The sequence below is a fragment of the Opisthocomus hoazin genome, chromosome 1 (assembly GCF_030867145.1).
Source record: "Opisthocomus hoazin isolate bOpiHoa1 chromosome 1, bOpiHoa1.hap1, whole genome shotgun sequence".
Taxonomy (NCBI): domain Eukaryota; kingdom Metazoa; phylum Chordata; class Aves; order Opisthocomiformes; family Opisthocomidae; genus Opisthocomus; species Opisthocomus hoazin.
Window position 1 is genome coordinate 141,303,012 of NC_134414.1, and position 27,381 is coordinate 141,330,392.

At 47.2% G+C, this 27,381-nt stretch overlaps 1 protein-coding gene across 1 annotated transcript; it reads left to right on the top strand.

Moving 5' to 3' along the window:
- The first annotated feature begins 4,872 nt into the window (after window positions 1–4,872).
- CYB5R3 (cytochrome b5 reductase 3) lies at window positions 4,873–25,008 on the top strand. The gene is made up of 9 exons (XM_075439090.1): window positions 4,873–4,936; window positions 8,801–8,935; window positions 12,788–12,860; window positions 15,329–15,435; window positions 16,791–16,920; window positions 17,919–18,002; window positions 18,128–18,213; window positions 21,031–21,130; window positions 22,630–25,008. Exons 1-9 carry the CDS (start codon window positions 4,916–4,918, stop codon window positions 22,800–22,802), a joined length of 909 nt encoding a protein of 302 aa, XP_075295205.1. The 5' UTR covers window positions 4,873–4,915; the 3' UTR covers window positions 22,803–25,008.
- Window positions 25,009–27,381: the final 2,373 nt, after the last annotated feature.

A 27,381-nucleotide genomic window follows, 5' to 3' on the forward strand; every position in this document is an offset into this window, starting at 1 on the left:
GAACGAGGAGAGTATTTGGCGCCGTCTCACTCGCATGTGAACAGCATTTCCAAAGGAACAGGGCAACAGACTTGCGGAAGACGCTCTACCTGACAAAACTGCCACCTCGAGCATCAGATGCTGACCTTTGCCAAGATCAAGGAAACCCTGTGAATAAGACCTTGCGGTGGTATGACCCCCCTCATCAGACCACCTGGCGATCTTAGAACCAGCTGACATTGCGTTATTGCCTTTGAACAAGAGCAAGGAGCTGGGAGAACTCGCCATTTTTCTTGGCTTTGGGACGGTCAGGCACCTCCTGCTACCCACTTTATAAATGTCAGAACTGCACAGTCTGGGGAGCACTGGAATTGTGCTGTTGTTGGCAAGATACCAGAATTACTTCATACAGATTGTGGCCAGGATGGAATTTTACTGATGACCAACCCTATAAACAGTGGCACCAAGCGAGACCCTCTGAGTTCTCCTGGACTGCAGCGGGCTGCCACCAGCATCTCCCTCTGAGTGGGACGCCTCTCGGAGCCCTCGAATACTGCAGTTCGAAGTTACCATGGCTGACGGAACCTGGGCTGAACTACAGGGATCCCTCGCCCCTTGAGGCTCAGCCTTCACCTGTTGAGAAAATAATTTGAAGTATGTCACTTAACTCAAGGGGAATTTTTAACAGGTACCTTTATATATGCATATCATAATATCCTACTATTGTGATTGTAGTGAATCCTTTAATTGCTGCTAAATTCCTGTGGTTCTCTCTTTAACTGTGAACAAGCCTTAAATTGCTGGTAGACATATCCTTTAGACATAACCATTATGGGCTGAGGCGAAGTCTGGATGCAGTCACACCTAGGCTTCTCTCTGCGAAGGGATTTAGAATGCAACGTAATTCATTCTGAACCTCATGACTCAACACGAGGGCCTCCCTTATCTCTTACCTCTTTCTTCGATCTCTGTGTAAATCATTCTATCTGAATCCTACCTTGATTTTGTATTCCATTCATTTAATCAGGTATAGAGTGAACCTTGACATCGAACTTTGTTAAATCACATTTTTAAATCACTTCTTGCAAGTACCTTTGACAGTGACGCTTTCAGTGGTCCAAACCACTCGTTCATGACAGACCTGTTTCTAAAGTACATAGCCAGCTCTGTGTGTTTCTGGCCTAAGTATTTTCCTTTTCTAACCAAGGGGGCCAATAGATAAGTGCTGATTTGTCATAGAATCATAGAATGCTTCTGCTGCCTGTGTAGTTTCTTCTTGCTCTTTAGTTTGACCAGCAGGTCTTGTCTCAGCCATGCCGGTCTCTTCCCTTCCTTGCCTGATTTCTTACGCCTGGGAACTTCCATCTGAACATGAGGAAGAACTTCTTCCCTCTGAGGGTGACGGAGCACTGGAACAGGTTGCCCAGGGAGGTTGTGGAGTCTCCTTCTCTGGAGATATTCAAGACCCGCCTGGACAAGGTCCTCTGCAGCCTGCTGCAGGTGACCCTGCTTCGGCGGGAGGGTTGGACTAGATGACCCACAGAGGTCCCTTCCAACCCCTACTATTCTGTGATTCTGTGATTCTGTGATTCTGTGATTCTGTGATTCTATGATTCTGTGAACTAAGAATTCCTGCGCTGTATGGAAAGCATCCTTAAAGATCTGCCAGCTCTGTTATGTGCCCCTGTCCCTGAGGACCATTTCCCAGGGGGTCCTACTGACTAACTCCTTGAAGAGATGGAAGTTTGCTTTCCTAAAATTTAGGGGCCTGACTATACTCCTCACCTTTCCCATATCCCTCAGGACTGTGAACTCCACCAATGCGTGATCACCGCAGCCCAGGTTGCTTCCAATCTTGACGTCACTGATGAGCTCACTTGCACCAGTGACCAGCAGGTCCAGTATTGCATCCCCTCGGGTAGGGGTATCTATTACATGGCTTAAGAAGTTCTCCTCAACGCATTCTAGGAATCTCCTGGATTGCCTACAGCTCACCGTGTTACTTTTCCAGCAGATGTTGGGGAGGTTGAAGTCCCCCAGCAGGACAAGAGACCGTGAGCACAAAGCCTCCTGGAGCTGGAGGAAGAAGGCTTCATCAGCAGGCTCCCCTTCATTGGGCAGCCTGTAGAAGACACCAGCCACAAGGTTCCCTTTGTTGCCTCTGTCTCTGATTCTTACCGATAAGCTTTCAACCTGATCGTAGCTATTGTTCAGGGGCAGCTCTTCATACTCTATCCATTTCTTGACGCAGAGGGCAACGCCTCCACCCCTCCTTCCCCACCTGTCCCTTCTGAACAGCCCATAGCCATCGATAGCCACACTCCAGTCATGGGATTTGTCCCACCAAGTTTCAGTAATGGCAACTAGGTCATAGCTTTCTAGCAGCACGATAGCTTCCAGCTCCTCCTGTTTGTTTCCCATGCTGCGTGCGTTCGTGTAGAGGCACTTCATCTGGGCGGTCAGCCGTGTCACCTTCTTAGAGGAACACCCCTTGTTTCCCTTGAGGTGTTTCACGGAAGTTTCCTTGTTGGCTCCTACTAGCTCAGGAGCTCCCAGGTCATCTCCGCAAGACTTCAGCTGTGCTGCAGTGTCCCCAGCATGCCTCTGTGCAACAGGTTGAGGGCCCGTGCTAGCACCCCATCCCTCTAACTGTTGTGTACCATCCCACAGCTTGTCATAGGCCAGCCTGATATGTTCCCCCTCCTCCTTCACATCTAGTTTAAAGACCTGCCAATGAGCCCCACAAGCCCCTGAGCAAAGACTCTCTTGCCCTTTTGAGAAAGGTGGCTCCCATTTGATGCCAGCAAGGCTGCTGCTGTGTAGGCCATCCCATTGTCAAAAAACCCAAAGCTGTGATGGTGACACCAGCCACGGAGCCATGTATTCATAGATTGGGTCCACCTGTTCCTTCCAATGTCACTGCCCACAACTGGAAGGAGGGAGGAAAAAAATAACCCGTGCCCCAGGTTCCCTCACTAACTGTCCCAAGGCCCTGAGATCTCATTTAATCACCCTTGTACCTTGCACCCACGTACTGCAACTTCGTCACTACCCACATGGAAGAGCAGTAATGGGTAGTAGTACGAGGGCTTTACCAGGCTAGAAAGTTTCCTAGTGATATTGCCAACTCTAGCCAGGCTCCTAAACTTCCTCAACGAGGGAAAGGGCTCATTCAGAGGTAATTTAAACCTCTTTGGTGGATCTAGAGAGGATGAGCGAGAAGACTGTGCTTTACAGGCTTCCAGACGAAAGCAGCCAGGGCTCACACATACACGAAGGACACATTTGGGAGACCGAATAAAAGCTGGCAGCTAGAACGAACACTGTGCAGACCCACAGCAGGCTCGGTGCTTTCCCCAGAGAAGCCAGAGCAGGCCTTTGGTTTATACTTTGTGAGTGGATACAGGCAAAGTTTTTGAGAAACTGAGTTTGCTGGACATTCCCACTCGGGCTTTGTCTCCACAAGCTGACCAGAAAAGTAGTGGAGACAGGGCCTGGGCTGGTCAGTGGGAACCTAGCCAGGTCAGAGTTCAGTGAGAGCAGGGACTTTGAGGTCTCCACCCTTCCCTGAGCATTAATTCTCCAGCTGACAGATTGTCTCCCACCAAGCTCCACGGTCCCTGTGCCCTGCCTGTCTCTCAGTTATCTCTCCAGTTTCCTAAGCCTCAGCCTCTCGGTCCTGAAGTCCTTCTTCTTTCTGGCCGACGGTGTTGTAGTCCCTCTGCTTACGTGGGAGTTTCTGGTGCAGCAGCAGTCCTTAAAGAGAAAGCTAAGAACGGATTACACAGCCAGGCATGTTTTTGTCATAAATAACTCCATTCCTGCAGCTACATGTCTTTAGCTAGGCTGTGCAGTGATGCGTCCTGCTTACCGCTAGGTTGCTCTGTCAACCTGCTTCTATTTACCAGTGGTAATTCCTGGGTTTGGCAGGTAAACCATGCCTGCCCTATGAATGTTCTCGCAGCCAGGTGAGCTGCCAGCACAGTCAGCAAACCCCGAGGCTCGGGAAAAAGCAAGTGCTTGGGGCCGCAGGAGGCTCAGTGCCCCGTGTGAGCTGGGGGCTAAGGGAGGAAATTTTTTAATTGTTTTTTTTTAATCTTAAAGGTAGGATTGTAGCATATGCCTTCCTTGATGTAGTAAGGAGAAGCTGTGCCTCGGAACCATCGAGGCCTGTTCACTGCACATTACTGCATATTAATTAAAGAGCTTCAAAGCGTTTCATGTTTAGCGCGGACTCAAAGATGCGTTTGCTTATTAGTCATTAATTTGTACACAGATTTGTAAACCAGACTTTTAGGCGGTCTGGCTGAAACATCCTTCTTGCCGCACCGCCGAGTGCTTTCACTTTCCAGCCGAACATTGCCATTGATGAGCGAGGCCGTCGGCCGTCGCCAGCCTAGGCGAGATGGAGCGGATCCATGGAAGGCTTCGGCGGGCACACGGGCAGTGTTCCCCGTGCCCCAGGCCGTGCGCAGGTGCAGGCTCTGAGGCAGCAGCAGGCTCGAGGGGTTTGCTCGGCGTGGTGAGGGCTGCGGTGCTGGCCTGCAGCAGCTGTCCTCTTCCCGCCCCGAGCAGGCAGCGGGGCTGCCATCGCTGCCCGGGAGAGGAAGGTGCCATAATGTCACTGCCCTTGCTTTGCTTGCGCGGTTGACGCAGGGCAGCAGAGCGCTACGTCCGCGGCGAGGCACCACGGGACGGGCACAGCTGACGGGAGCGGCGGCACCGACCAAACCCGAGGGGCACAGAAGGCAAAACGCGGCCATCCCGCCCCGACCTCCGCTCCCGGCCCGCGGCCCCGAGCGCCTCAGCGAGGACGGGCGGGAGAGGGGGCGGCCGTCAGGGGCGGCAGTGTCTCGGCGCTGATTGGCGGGGCGCGGTGTGACGCGGCGGGGCGGGGAGGGGAGGGCGGTGCTTTGGCTTCTGCCGGGGGGCAGCGATGGGGGCGCAGCTCAGCACGGTGGGTGCGCGCGGCGGGGCTGAGGCGGGCCCCGCACCTCCCGGCAGCGGCTGGCGGCTGCCGTGGACCCGCGTTCGGTTCCCCCCCCCCTCCCCCGCTCTTCCGGCCGCGGCGCCTGGAGGGCCGAGGCCTGGTGGCGGGCGAGGGGAGGGCCGCGGTCCCTCGGGCGGGGCCGCGCCGCCCGTCCTTTGGCCCCGGGGTCGGGCCGTCTCTGGGCGCTTAAGAGGAGTCGGGGCCGTTGGGCAGTGCGGGGGCTCTGGGGCCTGCTCGCGGCTCTTTCCCGTGGGGTGGCGGTGCCTGCGGCGTTATTCCCTCCGTTCCCCGAGCGGGTTTTTTTCAGCTTCCGCGGTGGCAGCGTCGGGGCCGCCCCGCCCGGCAGCTGGCGTTGCTCCGTGGGGGTGGCGGCTGCCGAGCGGCGGGGTTGCGGTGGTAGGCGGCGTGCGGGCCTTGCCCTCCCCTAGGGTGCAGCTGCTGGGCTGGCTCCGGGTTTGGGAGAGGAGCGGGACGGTGCTGGATGCGGCCCTGCTAGTCGGGGTGCAGCTGCTTGTTGGGTTAGTGAGCGCGAAAGGATGAGGCGGGTGCTAAAGCCGGGGAAGTGACGAGTGCCTGCCGCTGAATCTGCTCCTCATCCTCAGAAACAGATGAGAAGAAGCTAAGTTCGCTTAAAAACAGGGTTTGATGGAGGAAGAGGGAATTGGAGCTGTGGGTGCAAGGCTTTTCTTGCCCAAGAGCCGTTTGGTGCCTGTAGGGCCGTTGGGTGATGGAGCATCCCGCTGTAGGTTGACCTGTTGAAGGGGGTTTTGCTTGCCATGCCCCAGTAGAAAAGGATGGCAATCTCCACGCCGCGGCTTCTCTCCTCGGCCTTTTTTGTAATCCCACAGAGGTCTGTTTCCATTAATAAAAATTGCTGCTCGGTTACTTATTTTGTGATCTCTGTTAACAAAGATTTGTGTGACTGGGAATTGTGAGTCAGCAGATCTTCATTTAGTGGTGCCTGGCCTTACGGCCGGCCAGTTGCTCCCTCTGCTGCAGTAGATCTGATGCAGCTTCTGTGGTTGCAGCACAGTTATCTTCGTGAATAGCTTGAACTACCCTGTGGTAAGAGTATATAGCTCGCTTTTAACCCCGAGAATGTGTTTCTTAGCAAGGATAACTTTCCGTAATCATTCAGCCTTCAGTTCTTCCCCTTTTTTCTGCCTACCAGCTGATACCTTCCGAGTAAGGAACTAAAATAGCTATCTGAATTAGTGGGTGTGCTGTTTCTTTCCTGGCTAAATCCCATGAGGCTTTTGCACTAATTGACCATAAATAACAAATTGCCTTCCACGAGGCTAAAAATGTGTTAAAACCATTTGTCAAAATTAAACTGTGTTGTGTTCCAGTCGACTTGGATCTGGTGCATTGCTTCAAAAAGTGATGATTATGCACAGTTGGGGAAAGGGTGTGTTAATCTCACTTACTGAACAGCTGTGGTGGTTTTCAACCTGACATCTGATGACCCAAAAGTGATTTGCAGAGGTAGGAGAAAACATTTATCTGTTCACACAAGTGGAGAAGCTGACTTGCAGAGATGATGTTTTGGACTCCGCTCTCCTTCTGTCTTCCTGGTGGTCTGTTACTGACATACATTAGTGCTGCAGTTAGGACTGAGCCTAGGTTTTTTAATTCCCATTTACAACTGCAATTTTGCTAGACCATAGATGTACGCTTTTCTCCATTTTAGGTAACCACATCTGTAAATGAAACTAGTTTATTTGAAGCATCATTTGCTGCAGATTCAGCTGGCTGTCTCCACCAGGTCTCATTCACCTGTTGAAATTCTCATGAGGGAGTTTATTTGCTGCTCTGTCACTTTCTTTAACAGCTCCTCTCCCTCCCTCCCTCCCTCCTTTTTTTTTTTTGTGGCTCAGTAACAAAAGTTCTTCCTGGAGCTGCAGTAGTCTGGTGGATCTGCAGGAGTTAAGGAGTAACATCACTGTAAACTTCAGCTTCTTCAGAAACAACCTGTGTGGAGCGATTTCAGTATTTTCAAAGAAAAGTGAAGAACGCAGTGTGTGTGTGTGGCATGGTGTGCCTTCAAGCTATACCCAGTGTTGATGTATTTTAAACCTGTACAGCAGCAGCTGTTCAAGAAGAGAGAGTTTGTGCATATGGCACTGAGCTGGAGAGGTGGCATCTTCCTTCCGTCTTGTCCGCGCAGCTGTAGTCGCAGCAGCGTGGTCTCTCTGTGCTTTCCTGGGCTGGTATGGCCACTCGGTGTGTGCTGCCGGGGATGGAGAGGGTGCTGTGGTGCAGGGGCATAACCTGCTCCCTTCTTGTGGGGCTTCAGCCCGGGGGTGAAGATGGTCCGTGCAGCAGGCCACATGACTGTGTCTCCATCTGCCTCCAAGTGCTCTGACAGAAAAGGCCCAAAGCAGTGGTGTGCCTTAAGTGATGTGCTTGAGGAGCCTGTCTGCACGTGTGTGCATCAAGGAGCAGTGGGTGAGGAACCTGGGTGATATACTGACCCGGCTACTCCCAGGCCCACTGCAGGAGAGCAGCCAGCTCATGCAGGCTTGTCTCCACACACGTGCATGCCAAGGAGCACAGAGACACTGGCAGGTGGGGGAGCACTGGTAACCTGTGCAGAGAAAAGAGCCCAGAGCTATCTGGGGAGCCGTTGCCTGTGGGCCAAGGGTGATGCCCATCTGCACGTATCGGTGGGAGGCTGGCTCCCTTGCAGGCTGCAGGGGCACAGGATGAGCATTTGGGGATTGTGGGACATTTAGGGGAGTCTCCGTGCCATTTGGGCAGGAACAAATGTGGGGAAAATAAAAGGGTAAAGGGATAAAAAGGGCTGACCCTGCATAAACAGGCCTGCTCTGTACCCTTGTCTGGCAGTGTCCTGCAGCAAGTCAGTGCAATCTGTCCCGTGTCATCGTTAAAGTCTGTAGCTGCTTTCCTGGGGAAGGGACGCTGCTCTGCATGCACGTGTCTCTGTGGATGTGCCAGTGCCTGGAGCCAGACCACTGTTTGGAGGGCCTGCGTGTCCATGGTGCCAGCACCCAGTCTGAGTGTGTCATGGCTAGCAGAGATCAAACTGGAGTAGGCGAGGTGGCCTGGGAGCCAGGCATGTGTGCATCTCTGAGGGTGAGACCACTGAGGGCGATGGCTGCTGGAGGGGCCAGGGGTCCTGGCCAGCTGCCAGAGAGTGCGCGGGATCTGTGGTCAAGTGTGAGACCCCCAGTTACTGGGGTCCACAGCAGATGTGATGGTGTCTGAAGGGGTCTGTGCAACAGTGGCTCATATGTCCAGGTGCTAGCAGCTGGGGAGACTGGAGTCTGGGGACAGCTGCTTGTGAAGGCTGAGCCAGCCACTGGTGGATCCACGTGTGTGTATGTATTTCCCAGTAATGAACCTTCACCCTGATGGGTCAGAGAGGGGAACAGGATGAGGCTGTTGGTACTGTCTGTGTGAGCGTCAGTCTGTTCTGGTCAGTGTGGCCAGCCACGTGTGTATTTGGGCACGTGTTGTGTGTGTGTCCGTGTGCGTGCCTGCTGGACATGCATGCTCAGCTGAGCTAGTAGTTGGAGCTGGGGACGTGGAGTTGTGTCATCCTCACTTCTGTCGAGCTACCGGGTTTGGCAGCCCGCTGCCAGTATCCCAGATCCCTCAACGTAGGAGTAACGCCAGGTATTCATAAAGCAAAATATGTGTGTTACACTGGCTGGTGGTTTTTTAATACTTCCTCTCCCTGCTCGTGTTAGTACAAAGAAGCACAGGTGTTTTGGTGGTTAGGTTGTCATGTTGTGCTACCATATTCCTTCTCACCCAGGTAACTCTTGTGATGCACATGTGTCTAACGCTCTTTCTGTATTGCTGCAGCTGGGTTGGGTTGTGACGTACCCAATACGGCTAATCTACACCTACATCTTCCTGAGGCTGTTCAGGAACCCCAATCCTGCGATTACTCTGAAGGATCCTGACGTGAAGTATGCATTGAGGCTGATAGATAAGGAGGTAAGTGCACGTGCAGTGCTGAGCATGACCTCTCCAGGGGTACTGTGAAATACTTACAGCTTCTGAAATCTTGGGTAATGTTGCAGCAGGGCGAATACTTGTATTTTAAGGAAAAGACTTCTTTAGAAGTGCTCCTTGCCTAGTATAGCCGAGTTCTGCAAACAGCTTGTTTCCAAGCAAGTTAGAGTGGAGAACGCTGCTTTGGTCATTTCTAAACTCATAGTTTCTGTCACTTGAGTCTCATGTCATGGAATATATTGGCAGAAATTTCTAAACTCTGCACTTCTAGATTGGCTGTGAGACAGAAGTCATGCTGTCAGGCAGAGCAGGCAGTGTTTTCACGGTCAGCAGCATTCAGCATAGTAGTTGTCAGAAAAATGTTGATGCTGATTCATGTTACTTGGTTTATGTATGCTAATGTGTTACAGGAAGAAAGGCATTTAAGTGGTGTAGTCCTGACAGCACCTGAGCTGTCTCAGCTTCCCTTTCTGTTAAAGACAGAAGCCATTCTGTGCCTCCTGGGCTGTTCAGCTGGGTTTTCAGAGGAAAGTCTTGACCCTGTTAAGGGTGGATCTTGCTATCAGAAGGTGGTAACTCAACTTGTGGGAAGGGGACCAAAGGTGAAAAGTTGAGGTTTCCCTTGGATAAACTCACCATCAAAAGCATGAAATAGATATCTTGGCTTTTCAGGTGTGAAGTCGCACCAGAAGATACTTCTAGTGTTGACTTTTTAACTCAGTGAGCTAGTCAGAAAGTTATCAGTAGTGTTTTGATGAAAAGGACTTTGGACTGCAACAGAGCTTTGTTTGAGATACAGAGAATGTACTGATATCTTGGCTTTCATTTGTTCTGTCTGTCAAAGAAAACGATTACTGTTATTCTGAATCCTGGTTTTGTGGGAACGGAAAGCTTCCCTGTTCTTGGGCTGGGTGGCATTACTGTATTTATTTCCTGTGTGTACTTACTGAATTGATTTGCCATGTGTACTGCAACAGCACTATTATTACGTAGTCCCCACTTTCTCAAGAGACGTGTAGCACATGGGTGCAGGTACAGTCTGCCTGACCTGCAGGAGGGGAGGGAAGCTGGAGACACCGTGCGTGCTTCGGAGAATCAAACTACTTGCAGGCTTCTGCTGTAGCAGTTTGTAACAGAAGAGAATTCACAGATCACGTGATTTTTTTTTTTTTTTTCCTAAATACTGATTTTTTTTTTTCTCACTCTGTTGTTATTTTTTGGTATGCTTTTATTTAACCTTGGGATGGAAGAACAGCTCTTGCATAACCAGGTCAAATACTGCTGCATGTGGTACCTTGATCAATGGAGAGTATTTGACTAATGGATGTTTATAAATTTTTGCCTAAATGGGAAATCTGGGAGTAGCTGGGGGCTGTAGTTTTTAACCTGATGTATTTTGATGATATCGTTGAGAGTACAGCCTTGCAGAAGCTTTTCTTAGTGGACTGTGGCCCAAGAAGCTTGACCAGAAAGGGAAGTGGCAGGAACCGCTTAGATGGATTTCACAAGAAAAGGTGATTGCAATGGAAAACTGAGTCACAGGTACTGGGCTGCCAGACAGCAATGCACAAGTGTGCAGTTTCAGAAGGATTCCACAGTTACCTAGAAACAGTTTTTAGGTGTCTGCAATCTGAAGTTTGAAAACCACTGGTCCGGAGAATGCCTAGTTTAACATATGTAGCTTTTAACGCAGTTTAGATTTTTGTGTGTGAAAGCTGGAAATCGAGTGTACTGTTTTGTGGAGCTGTTGTGAGCAGAAGCCTTTCTTCCTCTACCCGTTGCCTGCCTTTTGCCCACCAGCTGAAACACTGACATCTGCCCAGATTGAGTGTGCCATACCTCCCGTCCCTTGAATCGAGAAGTAGCGGTCACAAGGCTGCTTCCTAGTGTTTAGCACAGGAAAAAACTGTCACAGTGTAGTTAGGTGTGCTAATTTAGTTTGTGCCTTGAAAAAGCCCACAACCTCAGGCTTTTTTTTGCAATCGTAAGCATAATTCATTTGTTGCCTTTCAGTGGCTTCAGCAAAGCACCAGCCTGCAAAAACTCTTCTCCAGCTCTGCATTTGTGAGTGTGGAAGACTCCTCAGCACCTGCAACTGGAGACAGAAATGTGTGCTGGTAGCTGGAGGCCAAGGGCTTCCAGGTGCTTAGGGCAATGCCAAATGATGGCTTTGGGGAATGCAGCGGAGATGACCCGTGCTGGAAAGGCTTCTACGTCCTGTTTCAAGGCAATCTTTAATCTAGCCTTGACTAATGACTTGCTGAATGGCATGCTCAGTGTCTTAGCTCTGTAACAGACAAGGTGTCCGCATGCTGATCTAGGTACTAGGAATTTCTTGAGCCTCTTAGTGTTTCTCACAGTTGTCTCTTGTGATGCACCAAAGTACTTGCGTGCAGATACCTTCAGCTAAGCTATCTTGACTTTAATTGATGAAATGATTAACGGGGAATTCAGAGCTTTATTCTTTCTGCATACCATTAAAGACAGCATCTTAAAATAAAGGATTATTGGCAAAATCCAGCTTTGAAGTAGTGAAGCTGATATTGAAATTTTCAGATGGAAACAGCAGTGGTCGGTGTGAGAGCAGCAGCGTGAAGTCCATGTTAGCTGTCTCTGGTGGAATTTTCAATAGCATTACAGTTCCTGAATAGACCTAAGTATAGAGAAGCCCTTTTTAGACTGCCACTCAGTTCCCTTCTTTCTTCAGCATTTACCTTAAAATGATTTATTGTGAAGGAGATTTCATCAGTGTGACCAGAACTAGTAAGGGAAGACTAGAAACACTGTGATGAGAAAGAAATCTGTCTCCACTGGTTACTTCAAAAACAAAAAATAAACAAAAGAAGTGTTACAGTATTTTAGCGGATGCTTATGAAATTTTCTCTGGAAGGGATATTATGTCCCATAGGGCTTTAAAAAAAGAAAGTCGTAGTCATTGGATGATGCATTAGGCTGGATGCTCTTTCTTTCTGTCTTTCTTTGCTGTCTTTTTCAGTCCCATGAATGTGACCTGATTTTTAAGATGAAACTTACGTAGTATACGGAGTAACATTTTATTTACTCATTACCAAAACTTTATTTAAGGTATGACTTTCCTAGTAAAAGATTAATTACCCCAGATGGACTGCATAATTTTTTATAATTTTATAATAAAGTTCTTATATAGAATAATCTTTTCAATTTAAATTAAGGATTAATTCAATTTTTATTGGGAAAATACTTTTAAGGCTCTTAGTGTAGCAAAGGGGACCAGATTGCTACTTCGTAATCTTCTTCACATCCACTAGTATTTTCTGAAATATTCTACATGGAGATGGTTACTTCGTCTGATTTTGAGACATCAAAATCAAAATTTTTTTGGCCTTGAACTCCTGCTTATTTAAACTTTAAGTGAGAATTCAAGAACTGTAATTTTTATCTTGTGGCCGTCTCACAGAAGGCATTTTAAATGTTCATATTATTTAGAAAAGTAATGATTAGTCTTAATCTTCATATGAGTGTCTTGTTAAGTTCTGCTATTCACATTTAAATACACATCAAAACAGTATTTGCATTTGTTTGCTTTATTTATTTCTATTTTTACTTCTGCATTACTTCTAAAATGTTTTGAGATAATGTGAAGTTTTCAGGGAGTTTGAAGGAAAAGTTGACCTCTGCAGGACTGCCACATTCAGAGGAGTTCATGTTGGCGTTATGCAAAATTTCAGTTAGGGTCTCTCCACCAAATACTTAATCCTGCAGGAAGCCACACTAGCGTATTGGTTTTACAAGTGAAATTACAAGCATTAAATCCCAGCAACATAGCTGATTGTTCTTTTTATTTTCCTCTTTCAGGAAGTTAGCCATGACACAAGAAGATTTCGATTTGCTCTCCCTTCCATAGATCACGTTCTGGGTCTCCCTGTAGGTACGTTCTGCCTTTGCTTACTGAGAAGCCAAGCATTGTTAATTATACTGTAAGAGATTTTGTGAGGATTTTTTTCCTACAGTTTGAACTGTTGAATTTTGAATACCATCCACATGGCTTGAGCTGGTGTTTAGATGCAAGATTTTGCTCATGCTGTGAGTCATCTGCAGGGTCTGAAATCTGGTGTACTTACAGAGAGTGTACATCTAGCTTGTTTCTGTGACGACAGTAGAAAAATAAACACTGGTCTAGTATTTTTCCAGTCTCAGCTTTCCAATGCATGTTATTCCCATGGTGCTTGATCTCTGTGGTCCCTTTCCATCCCCTGAGGCAGTGCTCTCAGTGCTTCTCCTCTCACACGTGCGGTTTACTAGATCATCTGCTCACTTCTGAATGCAGCCAGTCTCATGGAACTTCTTAATCACCATGGGGTAGATGTTTCCTTAGGCCTTGCCGTGTGGTGTGTTGCGTTCCATAATAGCTTGCTGCTATTGTTTCCTACCGCTTATATAAAGAGCGTTTAATTGTGACTCATGTTTAATAGGGACTTCTGCTCTAACGGCCTGTTGCAATGACCTGTGGATCAGGTGCTTTGTGGTAGTCCTCTGCACCTTTCCAGCACCAGTCCATCGTGCTTAAGTTCGCTCTCGTTTAGGATATGTTATTGTCTTGATCCTGTTAAGCAGCCGTGAGGCCAAAGCTAGTTTCCCTCTCTTGAGGAGTGAGCTGTCTCACCTCTAATTGTTCTTGTCTTGCACACCAACAGAAAGGAAGCCATCTGGGGTGAATTTGACCTGCTGGATGCCACAGTTTCCTCCAGTGGTTTAGTAAGGTCAGGGCAAATCAGCCGGTTGTTTCGGTGTAGCCCAAGAAGGGCCCTGCACTGTCCCAGGAGCGTCATAGTCATGCTCCCGATGGTGCCCTGCGGGCCAGTCTGTGGGTGGCTGAGGGAATGGTTTACTGGGTGAGACTTGGGAAGCAAGGCGAGCTGAAAGCTAGTGAGGGTGGTAAAAGCAGCTGGCAGCAGCAGGCTTGGCAGCCGTGGGACGGATACTGGCGTGCACTCTGCATTTTCAGTCCAGCACCAGCATTTCGCTTTTACCACCGGCTGGACACAGGAGAAAACTGCAGCTGGCTCTGAGGGAGAGCATGGCTGTGGATGGCCCCACACAGAGGCTGCCAGCTGCTGTCCCGTCGGGGCAGGGCAGAGCTCCGACCAGTGAGAGCGTAAGGTGTGTTTTCCCGTTGGGAGAAGCACCTTGTTTGGATTTGTACCAATTCTAGTGAGACGTGCCCCAGCGGTGGTCCCGTCCGTCTGGGTTCACAGTCTGCAGTGGCCACCGGGGGTCTGTTCTGGAGGAGGGGGCGGCGAGGCCACCCCTCGCCGGGGGGAGGAGCGGGAGGCTGCCACTGCAGCAACCCGCGGGTCTTCCCAAGCAGGAAACATGCGTGCCACCAGACGGGTGTGGGCTGTGCTGGGAGGGTTAGTCGAGTCACCCTTACGTACCTCTGTGTACAGCTTCAGGTGAGTTACAGTTGCTCATTCCCCAGGTCACCAGGCAGCGCATCTTCATTTGCTCACTGGTTTGCCTCGCTGGCCCTGCGGCTTGCAGACGAGCTCCCAGTAAAGTCCCCTCTGTGTTCCTGTCACGGGCAGAGGAGCTGTACTGTCTTTGGAGAGCTGCATTCGTCTTAAGAGTTCTGTTGACCTTGTGGTGGTAAAATAACAAAAACCAAATCCACCCATAGGTATTCTTCACTTGGGTCTCTTCAGGGTGTTGGAATTTTATAGGAAAACCTTTCAAAGGACTTCATTCTAGTTTTTTTCACTAAAAACATAGACACTGAGAAAAGAAACTATTGTAGAGTGTTTGGTGAATGAGTGACATTGGAACGTGATTGCTACGTTCAGATGTTAAGCTAGAGGTGTAGCAGGGTTAGAGAAGTGCTTTGTGTCTCGGCAGCCGTCGGAATGGCAGCTAGGAGACCTGCTGGTAGGCATGAGCGATCTCTGGTCAAGGTAAGAACAGTTACAAACTCAGTTGTAACTAAACTGCAGTGGTTTATAACTGACATGTTAATAGAGAAGTGTGAACAGCACTTGACAGTTTTTCCCTCCTGTGTACTTTTTACTTGTCTGTTTGGGAGGGTCATATCACATCTTTTGCGAGACCTCATATACAGTTAGGGCTTTGGTAAATGTAAATGCATGAAGCTATCAGAACAGATATGATTGGCACATCAGTTAGCAGCAGACTTGTCTGCCCTTCCAGGTAGAATCTGTGCGTGGTTAACTACTCTGGCAAGGTGTTACAGCGTCAGGAAAATGAGAGAGGAAAAAGTGGTGCCCCAAAACAAGGTGGTTAGGAGAACTTTGAGACTGCATTTACAGTACATACCAACTCAGTGCATCCACTGAAAGAAAAATATTTTGAAACCGAACTGCTTTTTTTCTTCCCTGAGTATAGGACAGCATATCTACCTGTCTGCACGGATTGATGGAGCGCTGGTTGTTAGACCTTACACTCCAGTTTCCAGTGATGATGACAAGGGCTTTGTGGATCTTGTTGTCAAGGTGAGAATCTCCCACTCTTTTACCAGGCTGGGCAACTTCTGAGCCCACCTTTACGCTTGCAGTGCTGTGTGAAGTCTGATGTGCCGGCTTCTGTTTGGGTATGTGCCACTGCGGACTTCCACTGTTCTGACAAGTGATCTGCAATTACCTACCATCCATATGGCATTCTGCAAGCACTTCTGTAGTGAGTCTGCCTCATGAGATGCCGCATGATACAGTATTTGCATACTGTAATTTTCCAAAATCTGTGTAGACCTGCAGATGTTCACACACTTTTTTAATCCTTCTGAAATAAGGAGTTAACCTTGCCTGAACTGTCAGCTTCTTCTGAAGCTAATGTAATATGGTCATTACAGTCATTAAGAGTGGCGATCATTATCATTACTGATCCAGACAGTGTGAACGACTGATTTAATTAGCAAGAATGTGATTGAGTCTTGCCATAATGTACTTTTGTCTCTTAGTATCTAGACTAAGCAACTATATTTAAAGCTGACAGGAATTTAAAACCTGAATATCTGCACTGGATTTCCACTTAAAATTTTACTCCTAGTTTTTTTTCTTATTCACAACCAACAGTGCTTTATTCATTTATTGTGAAAGTAGCCGTGAATTTGCCTTTTACTTCCAGCTTATCTTCATGAGCATGGTGTGGCACACTGAAGACATGACAAGAGAAAAAAGTAAATCTTTGACTCAGATTGAAACATTTCACAAGACTCCTTCTTCCCAGTGTGGCTCTCCATGCACGCAAATGATGCTGTTCATGTAAAAGTGTAGCTAGTCTCAGCTTGAACTGTTTCACACTCATGTGATTTTAAAACAAAAAACCCAACGCAGTTCCAGCATTGTGACTACAACTGCTGATACCTCTTGGTGAGCAGTTGAATATTCTATTAGTTGGTATCCACGTTTTTGTTACTCTGAGGTGAAAACAGCTGCCATCCCAAGAAAGAAGGTTTGGGTGTATATCCCTTTGCAACTGAGCTGTCAGAGATCTTTCTCAGAATTTTTTCTGTTTGAAATCACAGTGGCCTTTTTTTCTTTTTTTTTTTGTTCTTTCCTTTTGAACTTGGGTGTCAATTGTGTTGATTATATAGAGGTATCTTCCATGTTACAGAAACACAATGGAGAAATTGTGTCCAACCTGGTCAAAATTGGGGCAAGAGTGGCATTTTAATCTTTTTGTGAAAAACTCAGTGCTTCTCTTCTATTGTCAGTCAAATCTGCATTGATAGTATTTCTTTATGTAGTAATTGTGTTCTTCGTATGAGGAGTATGGGCGTCTAAATATTTGATGGGCAAATGCTCATCTTTGAGCTGTGAGATTAATTGCTTCGTTGTATTTTTAACAGATCTACTTCAGAAGTGTCCATCCGAAGTTTCCTGATGGAGGGAAGATGTCACAATACTTAGACAGCCTGAAGATAGGAGATACTATTGACTTCAGGGGACCAAGTGGCCTGCTTGTCTACAAAGGAAAAGGCAAGGCTGGCTGGGAAGATATAATTTCTCCAGAGTAAACAATGCAGAAGAAACATCATGAAATAGTAGTGACACTGATAACATCTTTTTCCAGCTGAGTTCAAGTCTTTCTCTGCAACAAAGAAATTGCTAATGTCTTAATTAAGTCAACGGCCATCCTGACAGGGATTGTTATATGATTGTAGAAGTGCTTGTTATTGATACTATTCTCAAAGAAGGGAATTCTCTCTCTGCTTATATGGACAATTTGTATACTGGTAAAAACACTTGGTATTTGTGCTGTCTAATGCTAATTTCCTAAGTAAAAATGAACTTTGTCAGTACGAAGTACTGTTATGCCAATATAAAATATCTCACTTTGGCATAGTGCAGCCACAAATGTGTCACAAAAACCTTCTGGCAGTTTTGTGAGCTGCAGAGCTCAGACATGTGATTTTCCAGAGCTTTCTGTCTTACGTTCGTATTATCCTGGATGAAGAGAGGTGTGAATACAACAAATACAACCAAACTCTCTGTCAGATTTTGCTGGAACTTGAAAAAAGAGCTCAAAAAGAGGAGATAAATATAGAAAAATATACATCCTGCGGATTTCATGTTTTCCCTTAAAACAATCTGCATGGGGTAAATAAACACTCTGAGCGGATTAATTCCTTTGTGTAGAATTGTTTCAAGAATCTGGGCTTCTGAATATCACTGGGGGTATGGGACATGAGCAAATAGAAATACAGGTAGTGATGGCTTGATGCTAAATATTCAGGAGTGAGTAATAACCATGTCAGTGTCTGATGTTACCATCACATGTCTTAAAATCTCTAATCATCTTTCAGGATTTGTTTTAATTGGTGACATCCTCACCTTTTTCTGTTTCCTGCTCCTGCTTTATCGGGGGGCCAGGGTGACAGGGTTGAAACAAAGTCAGTTAGGTGAATGTGCTGCGAAGGCTTCGTAGGCCCTGTTTCCTGCTTGCTTCAGTGTTTTCCATCTCTCTCTCTCTTCAGGCGAGTTTGCTATTCGGCCTGAAAAGAAAGCTGAACCAGTTACTAAGAAGGTGAAATACGTGGGGATGATTGCAGGTGGGACTGGTACGTATCTGTGAAGATTCACCCTTGGTGTCTGACAGCTGGTAGATGCGTTTGTTCGTATTTTCTCTCACATGCTCACTTGCACTTACTTTCTTCCTTCACGTTGACCTGCCTTTCTCTTTCAGGGATAACGCCTATACTGCAGATCATTCGAGCAATCATAAAAGACAAAGATGACCCTACAGTTTGTCAGCTGCTGTTTGCTAATCAGGTAATGCTGTCCTTTTTTCTGTTTATAAAGTTTTACTAAACTAACAGAACTCCACTCAGCAAATGGAATTCTTGCTGAGAAGGCCTCATGCAGAAATACAAACCCCAAGGGGACAAGTGACCGGAAATGTTGAAAACTTCCCATAGAAAAGCACTAAAATGACTTGATTTTTTAGTGTAACTACAAAAATGCCGCTTTCCTCCCAGCTAATGCTCACTCTCCTGTGTCTCATTGCTCTGTTTCTAATCTAGTTTATAAATATTTTAGAACTCTGCATTCCTTTGTGCAAATTGTTAATGTTTTGGGCAGAGGTGGAGAGCTGTCTGTGTTAGTGTAAACATGAGAGGTGGACATCTGCCTGCTTCAGCAATTGCAATTCCCCAGCTTCGCAGCAGGGTTTGTACGTGGAATCATTCTGTTTGAGAACACCTTCGGTGAGGCTAAAATTAACAGTAGTCTCCAGCATCTCCCTCAGCTACGGAGCTGTGATCCTGCATGGCTGTCTCCTTTCATTTCCATTCCCTCTGTCAGCTCTTCATGTGTTTCTGTTGCTCTTTGAGGCTGGACAAAGGGAAGATCTCTCATCTATGGAATCCTTGTGATAGAGATTTCTTGGATGACCGGGCAACATAAATGGTGGTGTGCTGCTGAACTGCGATGCCCCTTCTTTGCCTGATGTCCTTCTGGTGTTAATCCTTTTGCTTTTAAATTTCTCTGTCATAATGAATATTTGTTTCTGGTTTATGAGCCATTATTTGTGGTTGTCCTGTTTCTTCTGGGATAGAGTTAATTTTCTTCCCAGTAGCTGCTGTGTTTTGGATTTAGTACAAGGAGAATGTTGATAACACTGATGTTTTCAGTTGTTGCTATGACATCAAGGACTTTTCTCCAGTTTCTCATATTCAGCTAATGAGCAGGCGTGCAAGAGCTGGGAGGCAGCACAGCCAGGCAGATAGCCAAGCTGGCCAGTGGAAATACTGCATACCATGGACATCATGCTCAGTTTAGGAATGGGGGTTGGCCGGGGGGCAGGAAGCTATGAGCTCTTCTTGTTTTCCAGGAGTTTGGTGTTTTGCAGTCACCTCTTGGGGACTGGCAGTCAGGTGGTGAGAAGGTTGTACTGTGTATAGTTTATTTTGCATACTCATTATTATCATTGTTATTATCATTACTATTGTTAGTATTAGTATTTCCTTTGTCATATTAAACTGTCTCTATCTTAACCCACAAGTTTTCCATTTTGTCCGTTTCTCTTCCCCATTCTGCTGGCGGGGGAAGGGTGAGCAAGCGGCTGTCTAGTGCTTAGTTGCTGGCTGCTGGGTTACACTACAACAGTGATGAACCTCACTTCATGCCTGTGGTTTTTAGCTTCTTCAGGCTCTCCTCTGTCATTCCTCTCTCCTCTGATATGCAGAGTGTCCTCATTTCCTTTATACCGTATCGGAACTATAAACCCAAATTTTTCCACCCAGAAGCTGTGATCAAGGTGCCAACAGATGCCCTGTTGTGATACTTCGTTGTGGCAGGACCTCCCCACGAGCCCTGCCCGTGCCCTCTCGCTGCTCTCTGCTGAGCACATGGAGTTGGCATAAAGTGCAGTCGATGCCAGGGCAGGAGGGTCAGGATTTGCTATGAGTAATTCAGAATGACTGATAACAGGGCTAGAGCTGCTTTAGCAACCGAGAAAACCGACCGCTTCCTGCTGGGAGGACTTGGGGAGCGGTTGCCTGCATATGAGCAACAGCCTGTGTAAACATCAGTCCTTGGATTTATAGGGTCCTTGTACCCAGTGACTGCACAAATACAAAGTAGCCTCCTGACAAATGGTCAGTCAGGAAAGCCTGCAGGCTAGATGTTTTGTAACATTTAAAATAGTTTTTGATGTGTGTTTTGCTGATCTTTCATTTTGGTCCTCCTGAAAGAGCTGTGTTGGGTTACAGATGACAATGTGCGTGAGCTCGTTCTGGCTAGCATGCTTCGAGTTGGTCAGACCCAGTAATAGCCTTTCTGGAACACACGCAGCTGCAGATCCAGAAATAGGCATCTTCTCCAGCGATAGTTGCTGGCACATTCCTCCTTACCCCCACAGTTACAGACATGGTGGTGTCCTCAGTGCCAAATTATTAAGGCTGCAGAGGATGGTACCACTTTTAGTCTCTGCCCTTTTCCTGCCTTCCCAAACTGCAGCTGCTCCTACGGGAATAAGGCTTTCTTTTGGCCTTCAGTGATGTTGCATCAGAGAGGAGCAGAACTTGATACCCTGGGTAACGTTTGTTGTTCCAGTCAGAACTCGATACCCTTTTGGTTATTTGCTCCACATCCTGTTTAAAAACCAAGCAATCTCCGTACAGCAGTGCTGATGACATTTGAAGTGGCAAAGGTGAAAAACCTGGCATTTTCCTGACTGAATGGCACAGTATGGAGGGGTAGGGAGATACTTGTGTGTGGTCGTGGTTAGTTTTTGGGTGAAAGTTACTTTTGTAATGGGAGTGCTAAAAGAGGGCTTTCTTCTTCTGATGCTACCACTAATTCCCTCAGCAAGTGAACAAGTGAACAAGTTCTGTGTTTTGATACAGATTCTGCTTCGTTTTATTTTTTAGATGGAAGGCATTGTGTGGTCAGGATTTGGAAAAGTCATGAATCTTTTTTTAGCTCTGCCACGTGACAGTCATGGAAATAACTTGTGTTTGCTCTCTTGAGCCTATAAAACGGAGTTGAATAATCTGTTCCATCTCACAGGGTTGTAGAGTAGCTAATGCTCTGTGGTTGGCTGAGGGCTGCACTCAAATGCAAATCATTGTTTTCCACATCCTGCAGACGGAGAAGGATATCCTGTTGCGTTCCGAGCTAGAGGAGATCCAGGTTCAGCATCCTGGTCGCTTGAAGTGTTGGTACACACTGGACAGAGCACCTGAAAGTAAGATCTAACGTGCTACTTCCACTGAAGCTTGAGTCAGCGTATTAATGCGTGTGTGTGACAGGAGACATGCTATCTTGCTTAATGAATCATGTCTGAATGTGCCCAGTAGCATTGTTCTTCATACTGTGATGCACAGAAACTCTCAGATATAATCAGGCAGCATTTCCAATGCTACAAAGTAGGTAGTGCAGTGTTCCTCCCATGACTACACCCGAATATTGACCGTTAATTACTGTGGAAGGTAACCTTCCTCCCTCCTTCCCCACAGGCATCAATGTAACGTGTTAGCTTACTGTCTCGCGTGCATGAAGGCAGCTGTGGTGGGAGCGTCAGAGGCACTGCATCTCACAGAGTGCAGACACCTACCTAGCTGTTACTGTATGGCAGCTCGTGGTAGCTGATCTTCCTAGGCAATGGAATTGCCTTTGTATTAGCAGTGTTTCTCAGTGAAAACACTGTTCCATCTTGGTGCAGTTCAGTTTTAAAGATAATGTGGTGTAGTTGGCTGGTCTAGGTGAGAGGATGAGCTCGCTGAATGTACCTTCCTCAGCTGTGCAAGTTTGAGGAAGAAAAGGCTAAATAGTTACTGCCATTGCAAAAAGGCTCCATAGTTTCTGTGTCATTCCTTGTCATTTTCCATTCTTACCATTCCTCGTCGTGCCCACCCACATCAGGATAGATTCACACTCCTACTCAGTGCCAGTTTGGGGCAGAGAAGGAAAAGCTTCTCTTACCCTGCGACTAAGAACACACCTCCTGTAGCGTGGTGGGCACGGTCTTGCTGTCCCCATAGTCTGTTGCTGTCATCTTCTGCAATTAGTGTTCTCCTGGAATTTCTGATCACTCTTCTTTTTCTTTGATATTTGTGAACTGTGAACTGATCCCAGCAGTTGCAATAAAAGTTTCTCCTTAGAGCCCCTCACACTGTTCTGCAGACTTTCACTACTGTACATGAAACTGAACCAAAACTGGAATTTTTTGGATAATCTGTGGGAGAAAAATGTGTCGGTCTTACTGTGCCCAAAGGTTTGGGTCAGCATCTTTTTTTGCATCCAGGGCTGGGGCTGCGATGGGTAAGCCTGAATCCTAGTATTCACTGATGAGCAACCATGAGTGTTCCAACTAGGAACAACTGCATCAGCTAGGTTTTCCCTAGTGAGCTTGCAAAGAGTGGGTTACGGGGGATGATGTTGTCATTTCACAGTGCTGCAGCTGAGAAGAGTCACGTTCTGTTCATGGCTCTGCCTGAGATTTCCTTGGGGCTTTTAGCAAGCTTTGTGAGAAGTTAGCCCTTGTTTTCTCCATACACCAGTTTTGCGTCCTAAAAGGAGAGGCGGCAGTTTTTCCATGTAGCTGTGTTGAGGACACTAATGCGAGTGGAGTGTACAAATGTTTAGAATGTTACTAAAAAAACCCCAGCACCCCCCCCCCCCAAAGTTACTTGTATCTATATTTTCCTCCTTTTTCCCCTTCCCGTACTTTGATTTTTGTAACAGCTTGGGATTACAGCGAAGGATTTGTGAACCAAGAGATGATCAGAGACCACCTGCCCCCACCTCAAAACGACGTTCTGATCCTCATGTGTGGACCTCCTCCAATGATCCAGTATGCTTGCATTCCCAACCTGGACAAACTGGGCTACACCAAGGACATGAGGTTCTCCTTCTAAAGAAGACTGATAATTCAGTGATCTTGTGTAGAAGGGAAGAAAAAAACGTTTAATGGGGAACAGGACAGAGTTACAGGGATGGCTGATGCACAGTGCTGGGAAGCTACATTCACGTTTAAAATGCTTCATTTTTTCTGAGTCTCTGGCAAGTGAGACCCTGAAGCTCAACTGTACTGTGTGTTGCACAGAAACGGCTGTATTGTGGAAAGGTAGTGATGCCTAGTGCTCAAAGGAGGACAGTACAGCTGCTTAAGGCAGTAAACACTCATTTACACTTCTTAGCACTGTAATCAAATGGCAGTAATATCCTACTTCCTAACACTGTGCATACCCAGTATTTTATTTGGTAGGAAGTATGAAAATGTATAGAGAGTGCTGGATTATTCACCTTGCTTATGCCAAATTTTAATCCTTCCAGAGCTTTTACAGTATGAGGGCCAGGAGTGTTTGCCTTGTGTGCATAATCTTTGCAACCTTAGCAGCTTACAGATGCCTGTTCAGCTGAAGAATGACAGTTAACCATTTATGACTGAAGTTGTTCAAGCTGCTGTGTTAATCAAAGCGGAGAGGTAGACAGCAATACAAAATGTGTTTCCTTTGTATTTTGGCATAGCCTCTCTTAAATGTAGACACTTTTCCAGCTAGTCACAGTTATCATCCCTGGGCAATGAAAGAAACTACAGAAAGCAGGCAGCTCTGTGTGCTGTTCCACAGATAGCTAGAATTTTTTGCTTGTATGTGTGTGGAATACTGAAAAAAATACTGACTTTAGTATTGGCTTTTAAATAGCAGATGGTGCCATAGGAGTACAAATGCCTTGTTTTGCATGGCCTGTGCAGTGAAAAAAAAGGCTGGGTGAAAACTGGATCTTAGTTTTCATTTCTTATTTCCCTGAGGTGGATTTGGAACAGAGGGAGCTCAGGTTTCGTTGCCAGGGTGGGCTGCGGCAGGTAGCCCAGCTTCGGGTGCAGGACGCGTGGAGTCGGGATGCGCCTGCGTGTCCTGTGCAGGCAAAGCTCCAGAGGGTTTTGTTTGGTCAGGATGCGTGGGAACAACCTTAAGTCACCAAGCTGACAGCAAATTCAAATGTCTCGCTGAATCTAAACACTGTTCCTTAGATGCTGTTCACTACAGCTCTGATTTTATTTCTTTTAATACACTTTTTTTACAGCAGCCTTTTACCTAGCCTTTAGTAAATGTAAGGCATCTTCCATGCTGAGCCTAATGTTTCTGAACAGCAGGGATGCTGCTGAGATGAGGGCTGTCCTGCAAGGAATCTGTGAAACTAAAAATCTTGTTCTGGTGATGAAACCGGAGTGACCGAAAGGAAATTTAGTCATATATGAAGTACTGTGGATCCCAGTTAGCTGCCAGTGTCAGTGTATAATACCACTTGATTTGGGTAGGTATTTGAGGTTATAGCTTGCTATGTTTTCTTTTGTGCCTATGCAACAGATGGGTACTGTGCACTTCAAAGGTTAATTTTCAGCATGAATTAAAAGGAGAAAAAGATACTACAGTTAATTTGAGGAACCTCAAACAGATAATGCTGTTATTAATTTCATTAATTAGACACTTGCCTCTGAAGTCTTGAATTTTGATATGTGCTTCTGGAACTTGTTCTTTAATTCTGTGCTCCAAAGTTCAAATAACACTCAAGTAAGTTTCAGTCCCTGTTTTTCAGAGGCAAAAGGCAGAAATATGGCAGAAGTTAACTTGCTGCTGGTTTATAGTACTGTGGGAAATGTATTGATTTTTTTCATTATTTAATGAAGTTTTCTTGTTTAAAAAAAACAAACTAGCTGTTTACGCATCAAATGTTTTGTATTACTTACTTTGCTTATTCAATTACTGGCTTTTTTCACATCTGTGTAAGTAATAAAGTATCTTGCAGGTGAATCACCTGTGTCTTGCTGAGCACGTTGTCTTCAACCTTGTAAGAGACACACTATAATTTTGAAACACTCTGTAAAGTGAAAGTTCAAAAAACCCAGAAAGCCTGTTCGATTGGTTTTACCCAAGTGCTTGTCTCTCTGAGTTTGGTGAGAACTGCTGTATTTGGATGCTGAATCAAGGAGTAAACTGTCTCGTGTTCTCCCCATCAGTCCAATTTCCTCTTTTAACCTTTATTTTGTACATCATCCTTGTGAACATGAGGCTTTTAATAAATAAAAAGAGGGGGTTTATATAATCTACTGAAACAGAACTGTGTCACAGTCCCTTTTGCTTGATGGTCCTGTCCTACAGCATTTAAACAAGGCAGTGTTAGAAGTTGGGTTTACTTTTTTTTTTTTTTTTTTCCCCCTTCCTTCTCTTTGAGCCAATTCATCTGTCTCACAGAAAACATGACTCTTCCGCCAGTTTTTCTGACAGGATGTTCTGAGTACTGTTAGCCTGCGTGTTACAAAGCAGCTGGGGAAACATGAACCTCCTGCGTGAAAGGCATTTTGTGGAAAATTTCCTGGTAGAAATGGGATCGAAATAGCTGCTGCTGCATTGGCTTTACCAGAGGTGGGTCCCCGTTATTCCCACTGTGCAGAAGCCAATATCCCCCTGCTTCCCGGGTGGGCAGGGGTCTTTCTCTGGGTACCGCTCCTGTTGCAGCAGATCCGAGAGGAAGGAGGTAAGAAATGAGCTGGGCCTTGCGCCTGTGCTTCTCGTGGTGGCACCGTGGCCCCAGCTGCGCATCTGCTGATGCGTGCCGGTGCTAGCCCTGTCACCGCCGCGGGCAGCTCGGGGTTCTGCGAGGCGTGTGGCGAAGCGACCGCTTCGCCTGAGCAAGTCCTTGGCTGTCCTGGCTTCCCAGCTGCCGGTGTGACCGGCGTGGGGGGGTTTGCTCTGCTCTGATCTTTCGAAGCATGGCACGACAGGTAAGGAAATACACGTTGCCTCAGGGGTTTAATAGTGTCTTCTGGAAGCTTTTGGTAAAAAGAATTTGGTTCACAGAAAGGAGCCTTGTAGTGTTCCTGAGCTTTTCTCCTCTTGATCCTGCCCAAGTGAACAGGAAGAAGAGGAGGGTGCAGCAGCCCGGCTCTCAATGGCATTTGCAGCTCCTCACACGTATGGGTCAGGTGCGAGTCGGGGAGCAGCAAAACGGGAGTGGGGCAGCGGGGGGATGCGACTTTTTCCCTGCTTGAACAGCATGAGGGGGTAGAGGTGGCATTTGCTTAGTGCTTCTGGGTATGGTGCCCTGCATGCCACCCTGCCCACCGTTTGAATGAACGGAACAGGACCCTGCTATAACCAGGTCTGCCACCGTCGGCGTGCAGCACTCCCAAGGCAGCACTCGCCAGACCTCTGCATCAGGCACTTCTCCACTGTCTGGCCTGAGCCTGGCTCCCAGCCGCCGGCGTCAGGAGCATACGCAGGCAGGTAGCCGCAAGCATGTGGCTTCTAACCAAAGCATCTCTGTTCACCTGTGGTCGTTGCTACCAAGCAGTGTCCTGTGCTGAGCTACCCACAGAAACGAGCGCTTGCAGCAGCGGAAGGGTGATGTCTGCACAGCAGGGAGTGGGAGACTTCATCCTCCCCAGGTGTGGGAGAGGGAAGAGAAAGTAGAGGTGTGCCGGTGATGGACCACCCCGGGAGGACAGAGGGAGAGCAGTCGCTGTGTGGCTGAGGGACAGGACAGCTGCTACTGCAGGCCTCTGCCAGGCAGGGTCCGTGCTGCGCACAGTGTGGGGTGAGCAGGCCACGCTGCTGCTCTTGTACCAGGAGGGGTGGGGGGCTATGCCAGAGCCCTCCTGGAGTAACGAAGCACTGGCAGCAAGGGCCTAGGTCCTCTCTGCCGGAGTCAGGAACTCCTGGTGGACCCAAGTAGGGTGGGTGTCTGTATTCTGTGACACGCTGAGCATGCTTTTTTTAAGAAACTTCAATTTGAAAGGGTGGGGCGAGGTGTTCTGTTGTTTTTTCATGATAGGAAGATGTACCTGGCGAAGCTAACCAGCCAGCAGCAGCAGTGCTGCAAGTTCCCTCCTCTGCCAGAAGACTTTCGTTGCTGAGCTATGCTTCGTGAGCTTCTCGGATCCATTACAGTACAAACAATACGAACTACACATTAACAAATGATGGCCAAAGGGAAAAAAAAATCACAAACCAACCCCTTCACTTAGCTTTTACTAACCTAGTAACGCAAATTACCTTGGGATTGAACTGCCCGAGATCAGCACCTTACCTGGTAACTCATTATGTGCAGTCACAGAAGCCTGTGGTACGGCTGTGAGTCACCTGAGCTGAGACTCCAGCTTGGGTGAATAAATAAACACAGTCAAATTTACATTGCTAAATATTTTGTTGTGCATCTTGCCCATTATGAGCCTTAGCATAGAGCCTTGGCCGGTTCAACCACCATCACTGAGGCCCTGGGCGCCTGAGGTAACACCCTCAAGGCAGCCAAGCGATGAGTGTGGCGCAGTGAGGACAATGCACCCTGGCTCCTAGAATGAAGGCCAAGCCCATGTGACTTCTCTGAGGGACCAGAGCCTCTTCGGAGGGCACGGAGCAAATGGCCAACTGCCCCCATGTGTAACTTCCATAGGTCAAACTATATAGTCAAGACATTTTGATTTTTCCCTTCCCT